This window comes from Salmo salar, chromosome 27 (assembly GCF_965601325.2).
Source record: "Salmo salar chromosome 27, fSalSal1, whole genome shotgun sequence".
NCBI lineage: Eukaryota > Metazoa > Chordata > Actinopteri > Salmoniformes > Salmonidae > Salmo > Salmo salar.
In genome coordinates, this window is record NC_138317.1 from 32,470,254 (window position 1) to 32,490,137 (window position 19,884).

At 43.5% G+C, this 19,884-nt stretch overlaps 1 protein-coding gene across 3 annotated transcripts; it reads right to left on the bottom strand.

The window, feature by feature from the left end:
* Positions 1-22: 22 nt before the first annotated feature.
* On the bottom strand, positions 23-19,785 carry LOC106588901 (mitogen-activated protein kinase 15). 3 transcript variants are annotated; one of them, XM_014178441.3, is made up of 15 exons: positions 17,837-19,785; positions 17,356-17,425; positions 15,543-15,641; positions 15,217-15,246; positions 14,207-14,297; positions 11,645-11,775; positions 11,299-11,462; positions 4,160-4,299; positions 3,954-4,011; positions 3,691-3,828; positions 3,105-3,210; positions 2,076-2,421; positions 1,747-1,880; positions 1,043-1,195; positions 23-752 (listed from the first exon to the last, which is right to left on the bottom strand). In XM_014178441.3, the coding sequence occupies exons 1-15, from the start codon at positions 17,917-17,919 to the stop codon at positions 564-566; spliced, it is 1,932 nt and encodes a 643-aa protein (XP_014033916.1). In that variant the 5' UTR covers positions 17,920-19,785; the 3' UTR covers positions 23-563. The 3 variants fall into 3 exon arrangements, with proteins under 3 accessions (XP_014033916.1, XP_014033918.1, XP_014033920.1); XM_014178443.3 differs by having other exon boundaries at positions 17,356-17,516; XM_014178445.3 differs by lacking the exon at positions 1,747-1,880.
* Between the last annotated feature and the right edge of the window lie 99 nt (positions 19,786-19,884).

Consider the following 19,884-nt stretch of genomic DNA (forward strand, 5'->3'; position numbering starts at 1 on the left):
TTAAAAGAAAGTAGTCAATTGCTTGCGGTCATCTTTTTAATATGAAACCACAGGTTTGCTTTTCATACATCAACTGTCAACATTTATTTTACTGTGTTGGAAGCACCATTTTGCAATAAAGTATATTGAATTTGCTTGCCAGGAAATTATGGCTAAAATAGTTATTTACTTATACACATTACAAATGTTACGTTTTACAAAAGTAGTGAATGACTAAATTAACATACATTTACACTGCTATGTCTTGTTCCCTCTAGTCTAGTATAAAGCATTTCGGTGTAAAACACTTGCACATTTAGTTACATTAAACTAAGGGTCCATAGTCCCCATTTCCCAACAAGACATTATTTCATAAAGAAAATGGGGTTAAATTGACTGTGTTAAATCATTGCCACTTTACTCCATGGATTTCCATCTCCATGGTTACTTCAATCTGTGCTGCTGAACTTTTATGTCTTGGAATAATATTTTCCTCCCAACTTTCCACTAGCCTGTTCCGTCACCTTGTCTCTTTCCCTGTCTGATGTCAGACAGTGTCCCATACATCCAGCATAGTGTGGTGGTTACTGTTGGTGTCGACTCCTCATAAGGTTGTCCAGTTCCGTCTTGTTGATGGTGCCGTAAGCCTGAGGGTAGCTGCCTAGTTTGGCACGGGGATCCCCGGCAGCCTCCATGTTGGCGTTACACTGGAAAACCTTCTTACTGAACCTGGGAGGAGGGGGCCGTGCCTCTCGTGACTGGGACCGCTGGTTCTATATTCACCCCCCAAAAGGACCAAATGGAGAGAAAATCTGGGTTAGAGGGGGAGATTTCAAAATGTTATGAGGGTAAATATGGGACAATACAAGTCCTGTCCAATAACAAGAAGTAGTGGAATTCACTCCACAGCAGCTGAGTTCCCTGTTCCCAACAGGGTGTTAATGAAACAGTGGGAAAGGACATTATAGAAGATGATTTATGTATGGCATTGACATAAAACCTTAATAGTGACAGCAGCAACATTATATGAGATCATATGACCTTGTTAATATAGCCCACTCACCAGGCGTGCAGAGGTGACACATATCCCTGAGGACATAGAGGGCTCGTCTCTGCGAACCAGTGGGTTGTTCTGAGGGTGGGAGAGGGTCAGGGAGAAGGAGCGGGTACGGCTGACAGGGGCTGAGCGACCGTGCTGCAGAATCTGCTCCATAGACTGACAGATGGGGAGAGGGAGATCAAGAGAAAGACATTATTACATATCTTTTCCCCCCATGCATTGTATATTTTTCACTGGACACTGCAAATAACTTGTGCTGTGTAGTGATCATCAACACAATGTTTGATAAATCAAGAGTCTCTGTCTAATACATATGACTAAACATGCTTGTCTATCCAGTAATGTGTATTTTAGATATTCAAGGTGTCCACTGAATGTTGCTAGACCTCAGTCTGAATTGTGTGTAGTTCAATCCATTCCATTGTATTCTGGTATTAACAAGTGAGGCTGCAACTAATCACTGAAGATCCTAGAACACGGATCAAGGACACACTGATTACTTGCACAAACACATACGGTATACATATTACATCATGTATTTTAAGAGGATTTAAACTGGGTAATTTATTCTGCAACAATCTTTTTGATTTGTTGCTGATTATTGTTCCCTTGTTGCCGCTTGTATTGTATTAAACATGATCTATTGTATCTGTTGTAACTGAAGTCTTTCCTGGGATCTGAGTTTTTCCTATCGCTGTGGTACTTACAACAGTGTTGCGAATAGCGCCCTCTGCTGGCGGTACAGTTACATTTTCATTACTAGTCTGTCCCTCCAGTTCCCTGCTGGCAGTACCGGAGCGAAAATAGTGAGGTGGTCCAGCCAGATTTCGAACAAAACCATCTGCATGAGAGAAATAGAAGATAGTATGTGTCTGTGTGTATGAAGTATGAAGGTGTGTGTGAATGTGGGGGACCAAATCAAATAAAAATGTATTTGTCACTTACCGTGAAATGGTTACATACAAGCCCGGAGGGGATGGCTGCTGTTTTACCGCCTCCTAAACAATTGTGCTATTTTGTGTGTTAGTGTACTCACTGGCAACGTGTGTGATGGGATTATATGTAGTCTTTCCCATGACGGGGCTAGCTGCAGGGCTGGTCCTCTCCAGGGACGGCTGGGTGGACACAGGTACTGGGGTAGGTACGGTGATAACTGGATGAGCAGCCTGGTGTTCTGTCTTATCATGAGGGGATTTAACCCTAAGGTCCCCTCCACCAGCACCAGACACTGGCTCCAGCCCTCCTTTGTCCTTCCCAGTGGGCCTTTCCCTCCCATGGTCTCCACTGTCACACCCAGACCCTGACCTAGAGACAGGCTCCTCTTTCTTCCTCGGCATTACATGACGTGGTATTCTCCTTGTGGTCCTCTTCTCTAGAATCATCTTTTTCACAGGACAGATGAAAAAGTCACAGTATCTACAATAATTTTTATTTGTCATTCATTCATGTGATATCTATCTATCTATACATACACACACACATATATATATATACATATACATATATATACACATACACATATACATATATATATATATACATATACGTATATACATATACACATACATATATACACATACATACATATATATATATATATATATACACATACATACACACATATATATATATATACACACATATATATATATATACACATACACACATATATATATATATACACACATACACACATATATATACATACACACATACACATATATATACATACACACATACACATATATATACACACATACACATATATATACACACATACACATATATATACACACATATATATACACACATATATATACACACATACACATATATATACACACATACACATATATATACACATACATATATATATATATACACATACATATACATATATATATACACACACATACATACATACACACAATCCCCTGAAAGGAATTAGTTTAACACTGTATTAGTAACTGTTAAAAACTTGGCAGTAATGGTCCACCCTAAGCAAACCAAACACAGAACATGAGACAGGTGTTCAGTTCATCATCCTGTCTCCCCTCAGTATTACCTCATACAGTTTATTACGGTACTGAACCACCGACAACTGGACATCATCATCCACAGGCAGGATCACATCAGAGTCCAGACCTGGCTCCTTGGCTGGGTTGTGGAATCTCCAGTGACATGAAGAGGAAAAACACAAAGATGACAACGCAACACAAATAGATGTATCAATTGTTAAATCCAAGACTAGCCATGCATACTGACTTGACAAATCTCGCTACTCAGTAACATTGTAACATAAACAAACAAAACGGAAAACACTTTGGCTGTGTCCCGAACGGCACACTATTCCCAATATAGGGACCCTGGTCAAAAGTAGTGCACTATGTAGGGAACAGGGTGCCATTTGGGAAGCAGCCTACCTACTGTATATAGTAACAGGCGTGAACTTAAACCCTTTGTTTATAACAGAAATGATCAGCATTGGCATCACTAGAGGATTCACGCATTATGTCATCAAACAGTTTTGCTTGCTCTTTGGGCTATAGGCTAGGTTACTCTAAAGCTCCTTGTGACAACTGCTGATTTAAAAAGGACTATAAAGCACATTGCACTACATTTTAATGTATGAGATGTGCTGTATAAGGTACCTGGAGACGTAGAGGTGCTGCAGGGCCTGCTCAGCGCTCAGCCTCTTGTCTGGGTTGAACACCAGCAGGCGACGCACCAGGTCTAGGGCATCCGGGGGCACCGACGATTGCAGAAGATCCTCTAGAGGCACCTGGGGCCTGGACACAGACAAATACAGTGCAGCGCAGTGAATACATGTCTACAAATGTCTAGACAGCTGACTCAGCACCTTTATATAGACATTTACTTCTGTTGGACCCAGTAGATTTCCACTATGACTTACTTCAGTAGCATCCTCTGAATCACAGAGGCACCATACTCAGATCTGATCGAAAGTATGTCTGAAAACAAAATCCCAAATTATTACTAAGGTAATGATCAGTTGGTCAGTTAGGGGCATAACAACTTGATTCCCACTACTAGTGCTCAACAACCAAATAGCACACTAGCAATGATCTGTGAACCCTGCAGCGAGGACTTAATACTCACCCTCTGGGCTAGGGTGTGGAATTGCACTCATGATTTTCTCTATCTGGTTGATGGTGGAAGTTCCAGGGAAAAGGGGCTGCCCAAGTAGCATCTCTCCTAGGATACAGCCTATACTCCACATGTCGACCCCCTTTGTGTATCTGTAGAAGAAATCAAAGAATTTTCATGGACTGACTTCCAATATGCAGGTTTCTGCATGGCTACTACTTACTCACATCAAGTACATTGATGTCGCAAAAGGGCAACTCATTTTAACATTACAAACTTACAATAATAATATTTAATTTGTACAGCGCATTTCTCACCCTCAGCCCACATCATTTTCAATGGCAGAGAGAGAGAAAGAGATTATATATATATATATATATATATATATATATATATATACACACATACTTCATATTCATCATCTCCAGCTCCACCCCCAACATGTGAAAATGGCGCTTTTCTATGTTTGGTAGTAGTGTTTCCAATGACGTCATCTGATTTAACCAATTATGGATCTGTGCATTCCATATATATATATATATATATATTGTGGCAAACCTCTTCAAAGTCAGGAGCGTTTGTCACAAATTAAGTGGGAAACTGTCACCAAAGTCAGCCCAGAATGAAAGTTATTTCGAACATGACAGTACCTGTGTGTTTGTTTCGCTGTCCTGGTCCACCCAGGCCGCAGGTAAGGTCAAGGATAGCAGGGTTCGGTACACAAATCTGGTTCTCGGTAGGTCCAGGTCTAAACGCCAACAGGTAAGTCCAAAACAGTCCAGCTCGTACACGGTAAATCCAGCCAATGTAGATTGTCTCTTTCTCTATGGTTCATAGATCCTTCCCGCCCTCGCTCTCTCTCTTCCTGGTTTTTCTTGACCTTTTATCTGTGGGTCGGCTCCACCTTCTGAGGGTTCCCCTTGCTTCTGGGAATTGTAGTTTTGGCAGTCGGCCATTTTGTGATCTGTAGTTCTGATCGGGGTGGCCATTTTAGTGATCGGGCAGAGCCCGTTTATTAGTTCTGCCCTCACATATCTGCCATTTATCACTCGACCCCCTTCTTTGCCACACATCTCCCCCCTAGATCCGACCCCCTAGGTCAGGCTACCGCAGCAAAATATGCGTGCATGCGGGATAACCCATCCACATTTCCCATTTCCTTTCCTGCTCTGTGTTTCAAGTCAAAGTGAAACGGTTGGAGACTCAAAAACCACCGCATCACCCGAGCGTTCTTCTCTTTAGCCCTATGCATCCAGGTGAGTGGTGCATGGTCACTGATGAGGGTGAAGTGGCGCCCCAGCAGGTAGTATTTCAGGCTTTCCAGAGCCCACTTTACTGCCAGCGCCTCTTTCTCAACAACTGAGTAGTTGGTTTCCCGTGGTTCCAGCTTCCTGCTTAAAAACAGGATGGGGTGTTCCACCCCTTCTACCTCTTGGGACAGCACTGCTCCCAAGCCGACCTCTGAAGCATCCGTCTGAACCACAAACTCTCTCTCAAAGTCTGGTACCACCAGCACTGGATTACAGCAGAGGGCCTCCTGTAATGTCCTAAATGCTTTGGTGGCCCTTTCATCCCACTTGACCATGTTTGGCCCTCTGGCTCTAGTCATGTCGGTGAGTGGGGCGGCCACTGTGGCATAACTTGGGATGAACTTCCGGTAGTACCCGGTCAGCCCTAGGAAGGCTCGAACATGCTTCTTATTTACTGGTTTCGGCCATTCTCTAATTGCCTCCACCTTCTTACGTTGGGGTTTGATTAATCCTCTTCCCACTGTGTATCCCAGATACTCGGTTTCCTCTAACCCCACATAACACTTGGCAGGGTTCGCTGTGAGCCCTGCCTTTCTAAGGGCGTCTAACACTGCCTGTACCCGGGGTAAATGGGATTCCCAATCTGGGCTGTAGATCCCCACGTCATCTAAATAAGCTGCGGCGTATGCTTGGTGCGGTTTTAGGACCTTGTCCATGAGCCGTTGAAAGGAGGCTGGGGCCCCGTGTAGGCCGAATGGCATGACGGTGTATTGAAACAAACCGTCAGGGGTTGCAAAGGCTGTCTTTTCTTTGGCCCTGGGGGTCAGAGGAATTTGCCAGTACCCTTTTGTCAGGTCCAGGGTCGTAATGTACCGAGCTTCACCAATTTTCTCCAGTAGTTCGTCTACTCTGGGGATGGGGTAGGCATCAAACTTGGAGATTTCATTTACCTTCCGAAAGTCGTTACAGAACCGCAAAGACCCATCGGGCTTGGAGACCATCACAATTGGGCTAGACCACTCACTATGTGACTCTTCGATCACTCCAGCTGTCAACATTTTCTCTGTCTCTGCTCTAATCGCTGCCTGTCTAGCCTCGGGTACCCGATATGGCCTCATGCTCACTTTTCTCCCTGGTAGGGAAACGATATCATGAGCTGTAACCTCAGTTCGGCCGGGTACCTCTGAAAACACATCTCTGTTTTTCTGGATCAGGGTCTTTACTTCCTGTACTTGTGCTGGGGACAAAGTAGGTGAAATATTTACTTCGGCTGTCTCCTGAGTGTGTGTGGGGTACGTGACCATTAGTGTTTCTCTCTCTCTCCATGCTTTTAACAGGTTTATGTGATATATCTGTTCCTGGGGCCGTCGACCTGGCTGTCGGATCCGATAATTAACTTCTCCTATTCTCTCCAGTACTTCATATGGTCCTTTCCATGTGGCTAGTAGTTTGCACTCTACCGTGGGGATCAGCACTAACACCTTATCTCCCTGTTGAAATTCCCTCATGGTAGCCTGCCGGTTATAAGTGTGCCGCTGGTGCTCTTGTGCTTGTCTCATGTGCTCTCTGACGATGGGCATGACTGTGGCTATCCTGTTTTGCATTGCTGTGACGTGCTCTATGACACTAGTATACGGGGTGGATTGCTGTTCCCAGGTTTCCCGGGCGATGTCTAAGATTCCCCGGGGGTGCCTCCCATATACCAGCTCGAAGGGAGAAAATCCCAGCGAGGCTTGAGGAACCTCTAATGGCAAACATCAGATATGGCAACATGCAATCCCAGTTTTTCCCATCCTTGTCGATTACCTTCCTGAGCATTGACTTCAGGGTCCGGTTGAATCTCTCAACCAGCCCGTCCGTCTGTGGATGGTAAACCGATGTCCTCAACTGTTTCACCTGCCACAATTTACAAAGGTCCGCCATAAGGCGGGACATAAAGGGGGTCCCCTGGTCAGTAAGGATCTCCTTTGGGACCCCGACCCTGGTGAACAATAGCACTAGTTCCTTGGCGATATTTTTGGAAGCCATTGTCCGAAGGGGAATGGCTTCTGGGTAGCGAGTGGCATAATCTAGAATGACCAGAATGTATTGGTGCCCTCTTGCAGATTTGGGTAGTGGGCCCACTATGTCCATCGCTATCCTCTCAAATGGCGTTTCGATTATGGGGAGTGGCACTAACGGGCTTCTAAATGCTGGTCGGGGAGCTGTTACCTGGCACTCCGGGCACTCTCCACAATGCCGAGCCACTTCAGCCTGAATTCCTGGCCAGTAAAACCTCCTTACAATCCGGTCTCGGGTTTTATCGATACCAAGGTGTCCACCCAGAATGTGCCCATGAGCTAGATCCAGTACTGTCTTCCTGTACCGGGTGGGGACCAACAACTGTTCCACCACATCAACCCCTATTTTTGAGACTCTGTACACCAAACCATTTTTCATGATGAAGTGGGGAAAACTATTAGGCATCATCCTATCATTTATGGGAGTACCATCTACGACCTGCACGTCTGCTCTGGCTTGCTGCAGGGTTGGATCCTGGTGTTGGGCCGTCACGAAATTAGTCATGGACCCTGCCAGATCTGCTGGTTCTAGATAGTCATCCTCTGGATTCAGATCGACCCCAGCCCCACTAGTACTGGGCTGTTCATTATCAACAAGGTTTTCCACTTCATCCTCATCCTCCCCTACTAGTACCTGTGAGGTTGGCCCCTGGGAGACCTCTTTTCTTGGCCTTGGTTGAAGGCCCCATGCTTCTTCCTGTTTGGTCAGGGTTGTTGGCTTCTCAAATATGCCATTCTTTTGGCCTAACTTCGCAAAGTATCTACCCAATATTAAATCATATGGCATCTTTGGGACCACGCCGACCTCATAATCCAGCAGACCGTCCTCTGTTTGTATGCTCACTAAGGCTGTGGGGTACAGACGGGTATCCCCATGAATGCACGTAACACTGATATCCTGACTTGTATCCAGTTTATGCATCGGCACTAGGTTTGCAACGACCAGGGTTAGCATACTGCCGGAATACAGTAGTGCTTCAACCTCTTTCCCTTCAACCTTCACCCTGCACATATGTTTGTTTCTTGATCTTTCAAGTACAGTGGTTACCACGGGACATGCATACCATATCTCATTTTTTCCACCGAGGTTACATTGCATTGGCTCTTCTTTAATAGGGCAGTAGGCTGCAATGTGTCCCGGTCGATTACAATTGTAACAGATAATAGGGTTTCGGGGGGGGAGACCTCCTCAACCCCCAGTCCCGGTTTCCGTTTTTTCCCTTAGTGTCTCGGCCCGATTCTGATTCTTTCGTCATGGCCCCACGCTGCTCTCCTCCCCCTCCACCTGTTGGGACAGTCTTACCCTGTCCGCTGGTTCGCCCAGGCCTGGGGAATGGGAATCTTTCCTCCTGCTCCTGCTCAGCTGTTCCTGCCGTACAATACCGTTCAACCAGGCCCACAAGATGGTCGGCGGAAAGTACATCGTTCTGGCCAACCCATCGTCGCACTTCTTGGGGTAGACCTCGCTGAAACTGGTTGAGTACGATGGTCTCGACGACCACGGCGGACGAGCGGGTCTCCGGTCGCAACCATTTCCGTGCCAGGTGAATCAAGTCGAACATCTGTGTTCGGGGGGGTTGTCCCGGTCTGTAGGACCACTGGTGGAAGCGGTGTGCCCTCACGGTATCGGTCACTCCCAGTCTAGTCAGAATCTCTCCCTTTAGTTTATCGTAATCCTGTGCATCCTTCAACTCCAGGTCGAAATATGCTTTTTGAGCGTCCCCTGCCAGGTATGGTGCCAGAAGCCCTGCCCATTCTTCTTTCGGCCACTTCTCCCTCTCTGCCGTCCTTTCGAAGGTGGTAAGATATGCTTCCACATCATCCTGCGCTGTCATTTTTTGAAGAAAATGATTGGCCCACCTTTGGGTATTTACAGCTGGTAACTGAGCCCCAATTTGGTCCGCTAGCACCTTTAGGCCTTCTCTTAACTCCCGGGTGTTTCTCTCTTGGTCTTCTCTGAGCAGCTGGTTGGTGCAGTGCTGGACCTGTAACGTGTCCTGATACATTCGCATTGCATCCTGATGAGCTATTTGTTGAGCTCTAGTTGCCTCTTGTTGGGCGGCCGCCGCTTGTAACAGGGCCTGTATGGCTCCCTCCATACTCATTTTCCTGAAAAAAAATGTCCTAACCAAACAAAGCCACAAAAAAAAAAAAAAAAACCCTGACTCCCCTTTGGAGTGCTAACTAAACTTTTTTTTCTTTTTTTTTCTTTCCTACCTAACCAGCGGTATGGTTAATCTACTGCCCACATTCTCCACCACGTGTGGCAAACCTCTTCAAAGTTAGGAGCGTTTGTCACAAATTAAGTGGGAAACTGTCACCAAAGTCAGCCCAGAATGAAAGTTATTTCGAACATGACAGTACCTGTGTGTTTGTTTCGCTGTCCTGGTCCACCCAGGCCGCAGGTAAGGTCAAGGATAGCAGGGTTCGGTACACAAATCTGGTTCTCGGTAGGTCCAGGTCTAAACGCCAACAGGTAAGTCCAAAACAGTCCAGCTCGTACACGGTAAATCCAGCCAATGTAGATTGTCTCTTTCTCTATGGTTCATAGATCCTTCCCGCCCTCGCTCTCTCTCTTCCTGGTTTTTCTTGACCTTTTATCTGTGGGTCGGCTCCACCTTCTGAGGGTTCCCCTTGCTTCTGGGAATTGCCATTTTGTGATCTGTAGTTCTGATCAGGGTGGCCATTTTAGTGATCGGGCAGAGCCCGTTTATTAGTTCTGCCCTCACATATCTGCCATTTATCACTCGACCCCCTTCTTTGCCACAATATATATATATATATTTTTTTTTATAAGGTGAAATGCACACATCCATACAAAACAAAAATGGCCGCATCCCGCAAAACACCAGTCTCAACGTCAACAGTGAAGAGGCGACTCTGGGATGCTGGCCTTCTAGGCAGAGTTGCAAAGAAAAAGCCATATCTCAGACTGGCCAATAAAAATAAAAAGGGCAAAAGAACACAGACACTGGACAGAGGAACTCTGCCTTGAAGGCCAGCATCCCAGAGTCGCCTCTTCACTGTTGACGTTGAGACTGGTGTTTTGCGGGTACTATTTAATGAAGCTGCCAGTTGAGGACTTGTGAGGCGTCTGTTTCTCAAACTAGACATTCTAATGTACTTGTCCTCTTGCTCAGTTGTGCATCGGGGCCTCCCACTCTTTCTATTCTGGTTAGAGCCAATTTGCGCTGTTCTGCGAAGAGAACAGTTGACAGTGTTGTACGAGATCTTCAGTTTCTTGGCAAATTCTCTCATGGAATAGCCTTCATTTCTGCGAACAAGAATAGACTGACGAGATTCAGAAGAAATTTCTTTGTTTCTGGCCATTTTGAGCCTGTAATCGAACCCACAAATCCTGATGCTCCAGATACTCAACTAGTCTAAAGAAGGACAGTTTTATTGCTTCTTTAATCCACACAACAGTTTTCAGCTGTGCTAACACAATTGCAAAAGGGTTTTCTAATGATCAATTAGCCTTTTAAAATGATAAACTTGGATTAGCTAATACAACGTGCCATTGGAACACAGGAGTGATGGTTGCTGATAAGGGATGTCTGTACGCCTATGTAGATATTCCATTAAAAACAAATCTGCCGTTTCCAGCTACAATAGTCATTTACAATGTCTACACTGTATTTCTGATCAATTTGATGTTATTTTAATGGACAAAATAATAGCTTTTCTTTCAAAACAAGGACATTTCTAAGTGACCCCAAACTTTTGAACAGTAGTGTATATATATATATATATATATTCAAGCCTAAAAGGAATGGCTCAGCTACTTGGGAAAAGTAGGCCATTCAGTGCACTGCTCCATGTAATCTGAGTGCGTGTGTACCTTGTGGAGCCCAGCAGGATCTCAGGAGCTCTGTACCACCGCGTCGCCACATACTCGGTCAGCGCCGGGTTCCCAGCATCCTCCTGGATCTGGCAGAGAGACCTCGCTAAACCGAAGTCACAAAGTTTCACAAAGCAATCCGCGTCAAGTAGAATATTGGAAGGCTATGGGAAGAGAAAAGTCAATTCAATCATGTCATCAAAATAGTTATTCTCCAGATAAACAAAAGAAGAATTGGATAGCGTCACCCATACTGGTGGCACCAGCACATCTGCAATAGCAGTAATGTCATAATCTCAATATACACAGTTCTTAGTACATTGACAATTTAACCATTGTACTGTACCTTCTGGTCTCTGTGGATGACATTGCCTGAGTGCAGGTATTTGGTGGCCTTAAGGAGTTGATGCATGACATAGCGTTTATGGATGTCTTTCAGCAGGTTGCCTTTCTTTATCACCGCATGCAGGTCGGTGTCTGCAACACACAGGTGGTAAAAACACTAATAACCAACAGGAATCGTAACCAAATTAAATCATCCAGAATTGAACACTAATTCATACCACACTTAGAATAATGACACTTTGAAAACACCTTTCCACAAACACACAATGAACCACAAACACAAGATGAATTTAACAGTCAAGTGAATGACAAATCAGACATGTCACGTTTCCCAAAAACAATCTACGCACTCCTGCAGTGACCCCAAAATGTTAGCAAGTGCGGCGGTGGGCGAATGCCAGGGGCACCAGGTGCAGTGATGCGGGTCCACACACTAAGAGATTAGACTGCAGGGAACAGAGAGAAGTCCAATGTGTGGACTCAGCATGCATAGTAGGCAGCCAAGAGGAGAGGAGCCCTCCCCCATCACCCTTTCTTCTGGTGCCCGGTTTAAACTGCTGAATAACCTTGCAGCTTGCCTGCCTGCATTCTTTGTGCTGTCATTTTAAAATGGCCGACCCAATCAAATTTAGCACAGGGTAGGTGGCCAATAATAAATACTGTGGCAAAGCCTTGAAAATGTATTTTTGTAGGCATCAGGGTGATTTACACGATCAAGAGTTGTCAATGCAAGCATCCTGCATGTACAGTACCAGTCAAAAGTTTGGACACACCTAATCATTTAAGGGTTTTTCTTTATTTTGACATTTTCTACATTGTAGAATAATAGTGAAGACATCAACACTATCAAATAACACATATGGAATCATGTAGTAAAAAAAAGTGTTAAACAAATCTAAATATATTTTAGATTATTCAAAGTAGCTACCCTTTGCACACTCTTGGCATTCTCTCAACCAGCTTCATGAAGAATGCTTTTCTTGAAGGAGTTTCCACATATGCTGAGCACTTGTTGGGTGCTTTTCCTTTACTCTGCGGTCCAACTCATCCCAAACCATCTCAATTGGGTTGAGGTCGGGTGATTGCGGAGGCCAGGTCATCTGATGCAGCACTCCATAATTCTCCTTCTTGGTCAAATAGCCCTTACACAGCCTGGAGGTGTGTTGGGTCATTGTCCTGTTGAAAAACAAATGATACTCCCACTAAGTCAAACCACATGGGATGGCACATCGCTGCAGAATGCTGTGGTATCCATGCTGGTTAAGTGTGCCTTGAATTCTAAATAAATCGCAGACAGTCACTAGCAAAGCACCCCCACACCATCACACCACCTCCATGCCTCACGGTGCGAACCACACATGCGGAGATCATCCGTTCACCTACTCTGCGTCTCACAAAGACATGGAGGTTGGAACCAAAAATATCAAAGGACAGATTTACACCAGTCTAATGTCCATTGCTCGTGTTTCTTGTCCCCAGTAAGTCTCTTCTTATTATTGGTGTCCTTTAGGCCTGATTCACACAGTCTCCTCTGAACAGTTGATGTTGAGATGTGTCTGTTACTTTAACTCTGGGAAGCATTTATTTGGGCTGCAATCGGAGGTGCAGTTAACTCTAATGAACATATCCTCTGCAGCAGAGGTAACTCTGAGTCTTCTTTTCCTGTGTTGGTCCTCATGAGAGCCAGTTTCATCATAGTGCTGATGGTTTTTGTGACTGCACTTGAAGAAACTTTCAAAGTTCTTGAAATTTTCCAGATTGACTGATCTTCATGTCTTAAAGGGGCGGCAGGTAGCCTTGTGGTTAAAGCGTTGGGCCTGTAACCGAAAGGTTGCTGGATCAAATCCCCAAGCTGACAAGGTACAAATCTGTCCTCTGCCCTTGATATCGGCCCTGGTAGGCCGACATTGTAAATAAGAATTTATTCTTAACTGACTTGCCTAGTCAAATAAAGGTTACATTTAAAAACAATTAAAATAACTTACAAGTAATGATGGACTGTTGTTTCTCTTTGCTTATTGAGCTGTTCTTGCCATAATATGGACTTGGTCTTTTACCAAACAGGGCTATCTTCTGTATACCACCCCTACCTTGTCACAACACAACTGATTGGCTGAAACGCATTAAGAAGGAAAGAAATTCCACAAATTAACAAGGCACACCTGTTAATTGAAATGCATTCCCGGTGACTATGTCCTGAAGCTGGTTGAGAGAATGCCAAGAGTGTGCAAAGCTGTCATCAAGGGAAAGGGTGGCTACTTTGAATAACCTCAAATATATTTTGATTTGATTAACACTTTTTTGGTTACTACATGATTCCATTTGTGTTATTTCATAGTTTTAATGTCTTCACTATTATCTAGAATGTAGAAAATAGTACAAATAAAGAAAAACCCTGGAATGAGTACAGTAGGTGTCCAAACATTTGACTGGTACTACATATCTGTTATTACCAAATAGGCATTTTATATGATACCATCTCACATATCACCACACTCCTCAAGTGAAATCAAATGAATATTCAAAATGGATGTAAACAGATAATCCACATAAGAGTCCTCACCCATGTATTCAAAGACCAGGTAAATATCTTTGTCATTTTGAGCTCTGATGACATTCAGCAGTTTGACGATGTTGGCATGATCTCCAAACTCCTGCAGGGAGAAATACATAACAGTTTAGATAACACACGCACACACATACTCCTCAAAGACCACCGTAATTGAGTGAAATCAATGTTAAGACTGCAAATCTTCTTAGGGATAGTGACATAACCAACACCACCTAGACTGTTCTTAACGTTTAGATGCGTTGTTATGTAAACCCTCTCCACTATGGTGCCAGTGTTTCTGTGGGAGATGGCAATAGCTGATTATGGACACTGACACACAGTTTACAGACTTGGGCTCTGTTTTTCCTGGCCGCAGAGGATGGGAACAAAAACTGACCACACTGTTTTCTTTTCCCTGTGTGACCAGTTTTCTGTTCACTTTCAATAGGTCAGAATATATGGCCACCCTATGGATGATTAACTAAGCACCAAATCACACTGCAAACTGTCCACAATACTGTTAGTAGTCTCTTTAAAATGGTACAGGTGTATCTGTGAACCTGGACGAAGGCTTCTGTTCAACTACAGAATAAACTAAACAAAACTGTTTCTGTCTAGACTACGAGTCTTTATCATATGGAATTATTTTATGCATTCATTTCAAAACCATGCCATAAAAATGTTCATGTCCATTTTGTTATGTGTAACCTCTCTGGTGGACAGGCTACGTTTATGTGAGATTTTCGGTTCTAGGTTGCCCAGATTATGTTATACACAATTTTAGATAGAACAGTTCAGCACTTGGCAGGGTCTAATCAGCATCAAGGAGTCTTCCTGACAAGCAGGAGCCATCTGGTGTTTACATTACGGTATGCAAACACGGTCCCAGTGTACACAGCAACATGACCATTCCACTCAGGCTATATACACTAGCTGGCTGCGGTTGTGCTCCATTTCAAACAATTGAACCACTCACTTCAATTTTCCAATTGTTGCTAACTGAAATAGATATTCATTCTTACCTGAAGAAACATTATTTCTCTGAATGTCCTCTGTGGAGAAAAAATAACATTGGGAAGATGTAGGAAAGGCCAAAGTCATTTTAATTGACAATGTATTTAATCATTAACGGACTAAATGAAACAAGTTGTTTGAGAACCCCTGGCCCTTACAGTAAGCCCATAAAATTATAATTAGATAAAGTTAAGGTTGTTGAACAGGGACTTTTTTGTTACGCTCCTCAAACTGTCACAACATTAAGAGATCATACCTCTGTAGCTACATCTACTTAGTGGCAGACAAAACTAGCAGCCAATGTCAATGACCAATATCATCATGTATCACAAACCTGGGCATCAGTCCTATTCCTGAAGGCATCAAATATTTTCTTTACAGCCACAACTTCTCCTGTCTGTCTGTCCACAGCCTTCCATACAATCCCATATGCCTGGACACAGAGTGGATAAAGAGATACAAAACTGATAGTGAATCATTATCAGGATTAAAAGGTAAAACAAAACAGCCACAGGACTATAGTTGAGCCCTAAGATAAAGTCAAAGCACAATATTGGAAACACAGGGAAGTAGAGTGGAGAGTAAGGAAAGAAAACGTTCTAGGGAGCGATTACTAAGCACTTTTAGAGTCAGCAGCACACCGAGGAGAGGGACTGGTTATGACATCAATGGGTGAGAAGAAGAGAAGACATAATCAGGGAACACTAGACACTGGTCCCTCTGGCGTCAGAGACTTGCTGGCTTAGCGAGCATAGCAAGGCTAACTTTAATACTGTCAGACAGACTGAAAACTGGGGAAATAAGGTTATTCAAGGAAGACCTTTGGGGGAAGGTTATGTTCTTGGTACTCTTGGTATCGTAACCTAGGAATAGTGCCCAACAACAGCACATCGGTCCCCCCCTTGGGTAAAACTGAATTGTAGTAAACGTGCCGAAAGCTCACTCCACAGCTAGCTTGAAATGTTGCCGATGGAGCTATCCAATTGGTGCCTTTTGTATAGCTCAAACAGTTGGTACATTGTCAAGGAGGAGGGTCACGTGTGTTCGCGAGAATACGATCACTGGTTCGAGCATGGTATGGGAGCAGGGACAGTAGAGGAAGACATAATGTGAGCAGCACACCGATGTCGGATTCATTACTGTATTATTGACTGTATGTTTGTTTTTTCCATGTGTAACTGTGTTGTTGTATGTGTCAAACTGCTTTGCTTTATCTTGGCCAGGTCGCAGTTATAAATGAGAACTCGTTCTCAACTAGCCTACCTGGTTAAATAAAGGTGAAATAAAAAAATGAACACCTGTGTAATAGGACCCATGGCCTCCCCTCAAGGGAAGGTTCTAGGTAGTATTGTGTGACGCATCTACATGACTCAACAGTTTGCCACCTGGCACTATACAGTTCAGAGATATAATAAGCATCAGGGAGGCTCGATCTAGCACATGGTGAAACTCTCTTATTGTTTTGTCAAGAGAAAGAAAACAGGTCTTCCATTATCCTATGTCTGGGGAAAAACCAAAACAAAAGCTTTGGACTCAGAAGTCAGGGATTTTTCTATTTCCCTAGTATCAAAGTCTGCTGATCTGGCTGAAAAAAATGTCTTGTTCTGAAAAAATGTATAATCCTCCAGTTTATGACATCAGTATTCACAGAGACAAAGTTTGGGGAATTTTAAGAATTGTTCTTAAAGGAATGACTTGGGAGGTAAACGTGAAAAGTAGCAATGTGTGTAATTCAATGACTATTTCTATAAAACAAAATGGATTTCAAAAGCGACTTTTGTTACTATTTCTTTAGTTAGTACTAATCACGTCAATCAAATCCATACCATGACACACAACCACTTGTTCTTTGTATTTATTTGCTTGACAGCAGTGAGTGTGCAATTTATATATTTTTTTAATAATTTACCTTTAATTAACTTGGCAAGTCATTAAGAACAAATTCTTATTTACAATGACGGCCTACCCCAAACCTGGACGTCGCTGGGCCAATTGTGCGCCACCCTATGGGACTTAATTACCGCCGGATGTGATACAGCTTGTCATTCATGAGTTTGACTTTCACATTACTATTGTCAGATTTTTTTTACAACAAATACATTTTTTCCCCAGAACTATAAAAACTGGGGACAGACAAAATTACTTACCCCCTTGCCAAGTCTTTTCTTTATTTCATATTTCATGGAAATATGATCCTCCACTTCCGTGACGTTCATCCTAATTATTTGTTTAGACAGTTAACTCTTATGCAATGTTTTTCATTCCTTTTTGGTAATTACAATGTAACGGTCAGCCACAAGTCGAAATTCTGCAAGGAAACACTTGAATCAACTGTTTTCAGAACGTTCATGATCAAGGCAACAATGTATCAACTTCCTTTGCAGCTGCAATCTCCATATGACTACACTAAAAAAATGTAACAACTTTCGTTTGAAGGAGTTGGATATAAACAGTTAGCTAAATACAAAATCACGATTCATGTGTTGTTGTTTGTCAGCCAGTTCTGCTTGCAGCAGCAAGCTAACTAGCTTCTTTGAACTTCTGAGCTAATGTTGAATGGTTATTGATCAATCACTGTCGTTGCCCACCGATACATTCCTTAACAAATATCTCCCTCCCGAAAATTACCGATGGTCTTTTTTGAAAGTTCTGAAACAGTCCGGTTCAAGGATATCGGCGACAGGTGTTGATTGCTGGATACAAACAAGCATATCGGCTCGTTTTGTAATTGTTTGTCGTCCTGGAGACGCAACTATACGCTGCTGTAAGGTTTCCGAAGTCAAAATGTACTATATCGTAACAATTAATGGAACAAAAAAAAGAAGAGCTTTTTGGTCTTAATTTAAGGTTAGGCATTAGGTTTGCAGTGTGGTTAAATTCACGATTAAAATAACTTTTTAATTAGATATATTGTAGAAGTAGGCGGGGTTTATGACTTTGTAGCTTGGGTAACTAGTGACAACCGTTCCAAAGCTTTTAAAGGAGCCGTACGCTTTATTTTATGAATCGATAAGTGGGATGCACTGTTGAGCGCTACATCCCGCGGGGTTCGTGCTGACTGTACGGAGATTGTGACAGACTTTTAAACGGCATCCCTTGAGAAGGCAAGAACAAGATGTGTGGCAGGAGAAGTGCAGTATTATCATAAGGCGACATATACTTGGAATACAGAGGAGGGAAAAATAGGCTGAGGAGGTCTAAGAGAGAGAGGGGGAGGAAGAGGGTGAGCTTGAGCTTGAGTCGGTTAAAAATGGCAGAAAAAAAGGATATGGTTTTTTAAAGAAGAATGGTAGAAAGTGTAAAACAGAGTGAGCTGAAGACAGAAGGAGAAATGGAAGCGAATGAGGTTGAAGTATCAGAGGTGGTAGGTGTGGTGAAGTTCTCGGAGCCCGAGGCTTGCACCGAGGGTCAGGATAAAGATGAGTCTGTGACAGGAGTGAAGCTTTTGGAAAAACTGGACCCTTGCCTTTTGGCTGATCCATTTGTGGTTTCAGGGTGGGTGAAAACAGAGTTGGGTGCTGTGGAATCATTGGTGAGGGTAACCAGAAGTGGTCTTGTGATAATTTGTGTTTCTGCTGGTCAGAGGGAGAAGGTGCTCTGCGTTAAACGAATGGGGTCAAGAAATGTGAAAGGAGTGATTACTGGGGTAGCAGTAAATGTAAAAGTTGACTAACTGAAGGGGAAGATTCCCGGTGTTTGATGCAACACAGATTGTGTGGCGTGAGTGGTGAAACAGAAGTCATTGTCTGTTCTTTTGAGTTTTGATGTTGAGTCGTTGCCCGACAAATTGATTTTAGGATATATAAGTTATCCTGTACAAGCTTTTGTGCCAAATACATCACATTGTTACAGGTGTCAAGCTTATGGGCATGTGGCAGCAGTGTGTAGGAGGGAGGTTCCTATGTGTGAGAAGTGTGCAAAGGGCATGAGACAAAGGAATGTGTAACATTGAGGAAAGTAGTGGTATGTGTTAATTGTAGGGGTGCCCATGTGGCTGGGGATCAGAAATGTCCCATGCAAGAGAGCCAGGTTGACGTTTCAGGGTTACAGTAGTGCAGAAGTTGTCATACGCTGAGGCAGTGAAGAAAGTAGAGGAAGATGGGTCAAGGGGTAGGGATTCTGAGAGGAGTGGTGTGAGTAGTAGATCTGTACCAGTACAGAGGTTGTGGTGGCAGCTGCAGAGGTATGAGTGTGCGAGACATCAGAAGAGTGTTAAGTGGTAGTTCCATTATTTCAGGTTGTTGGCCTGAGGTAGGACTAAATAGATTTAAAGGGTGGTGTTATTTTTTGTGAGCGTTGTGTTAGATGGTAGGTTATTTTTTATTTTTTTTCAAGCAAAGTATAAGGGAGTTGTACTCCAGTCTAGTAGGTGGCAGTAATGCAACATGTATTGATGCCAACCACTGTTAAACCTCAACGAAGAAGACACGCTCACAAGCTGTTGTGAGGCCAGAACACTCGGATCAACCCTACTCCTCGACCAGAGCATCCAGTGTGTGCTCTTAACGCCCCGAGTGCGTAACGCTCTGAATTTACAAAAACTGACAATCTAACAACGTTCTGAATTTTTACAAATGCCCAGAGCACACTAAGCGCTCTCTGGTACTCCAGAGTGAATTTACAAACGCACCCAGTGTACCAAGCAAAATGTGCATTGAATGACCTTAGAATTCAGA

Excerpts from the sequence above, each read along its gene's own strand:
- LOC106588901 (XM_014178441.3), bottom strand. The coding sequence starts at position 17,919 with ATGCTTGTTTGTATCCAGCAATCAACACCTGTCGCCGATATCCTTGAA. Across the intron at positions 3,829-3,953 it reads ATTCAGAGGATGCTACTGAA|GCCCCAGGTGCCTCTAGAGG; the intron begins GTAAGTCATAGT and ends GTCTGTGTCCAG. Across the intron at positions 3,211-3,690 it reads CAGCACCTCTACGTCTCCAG|ATTCCACAACCCAGCCAAGG; the intron begins GTACCTTATACA and ends ATGTCACTGGAG.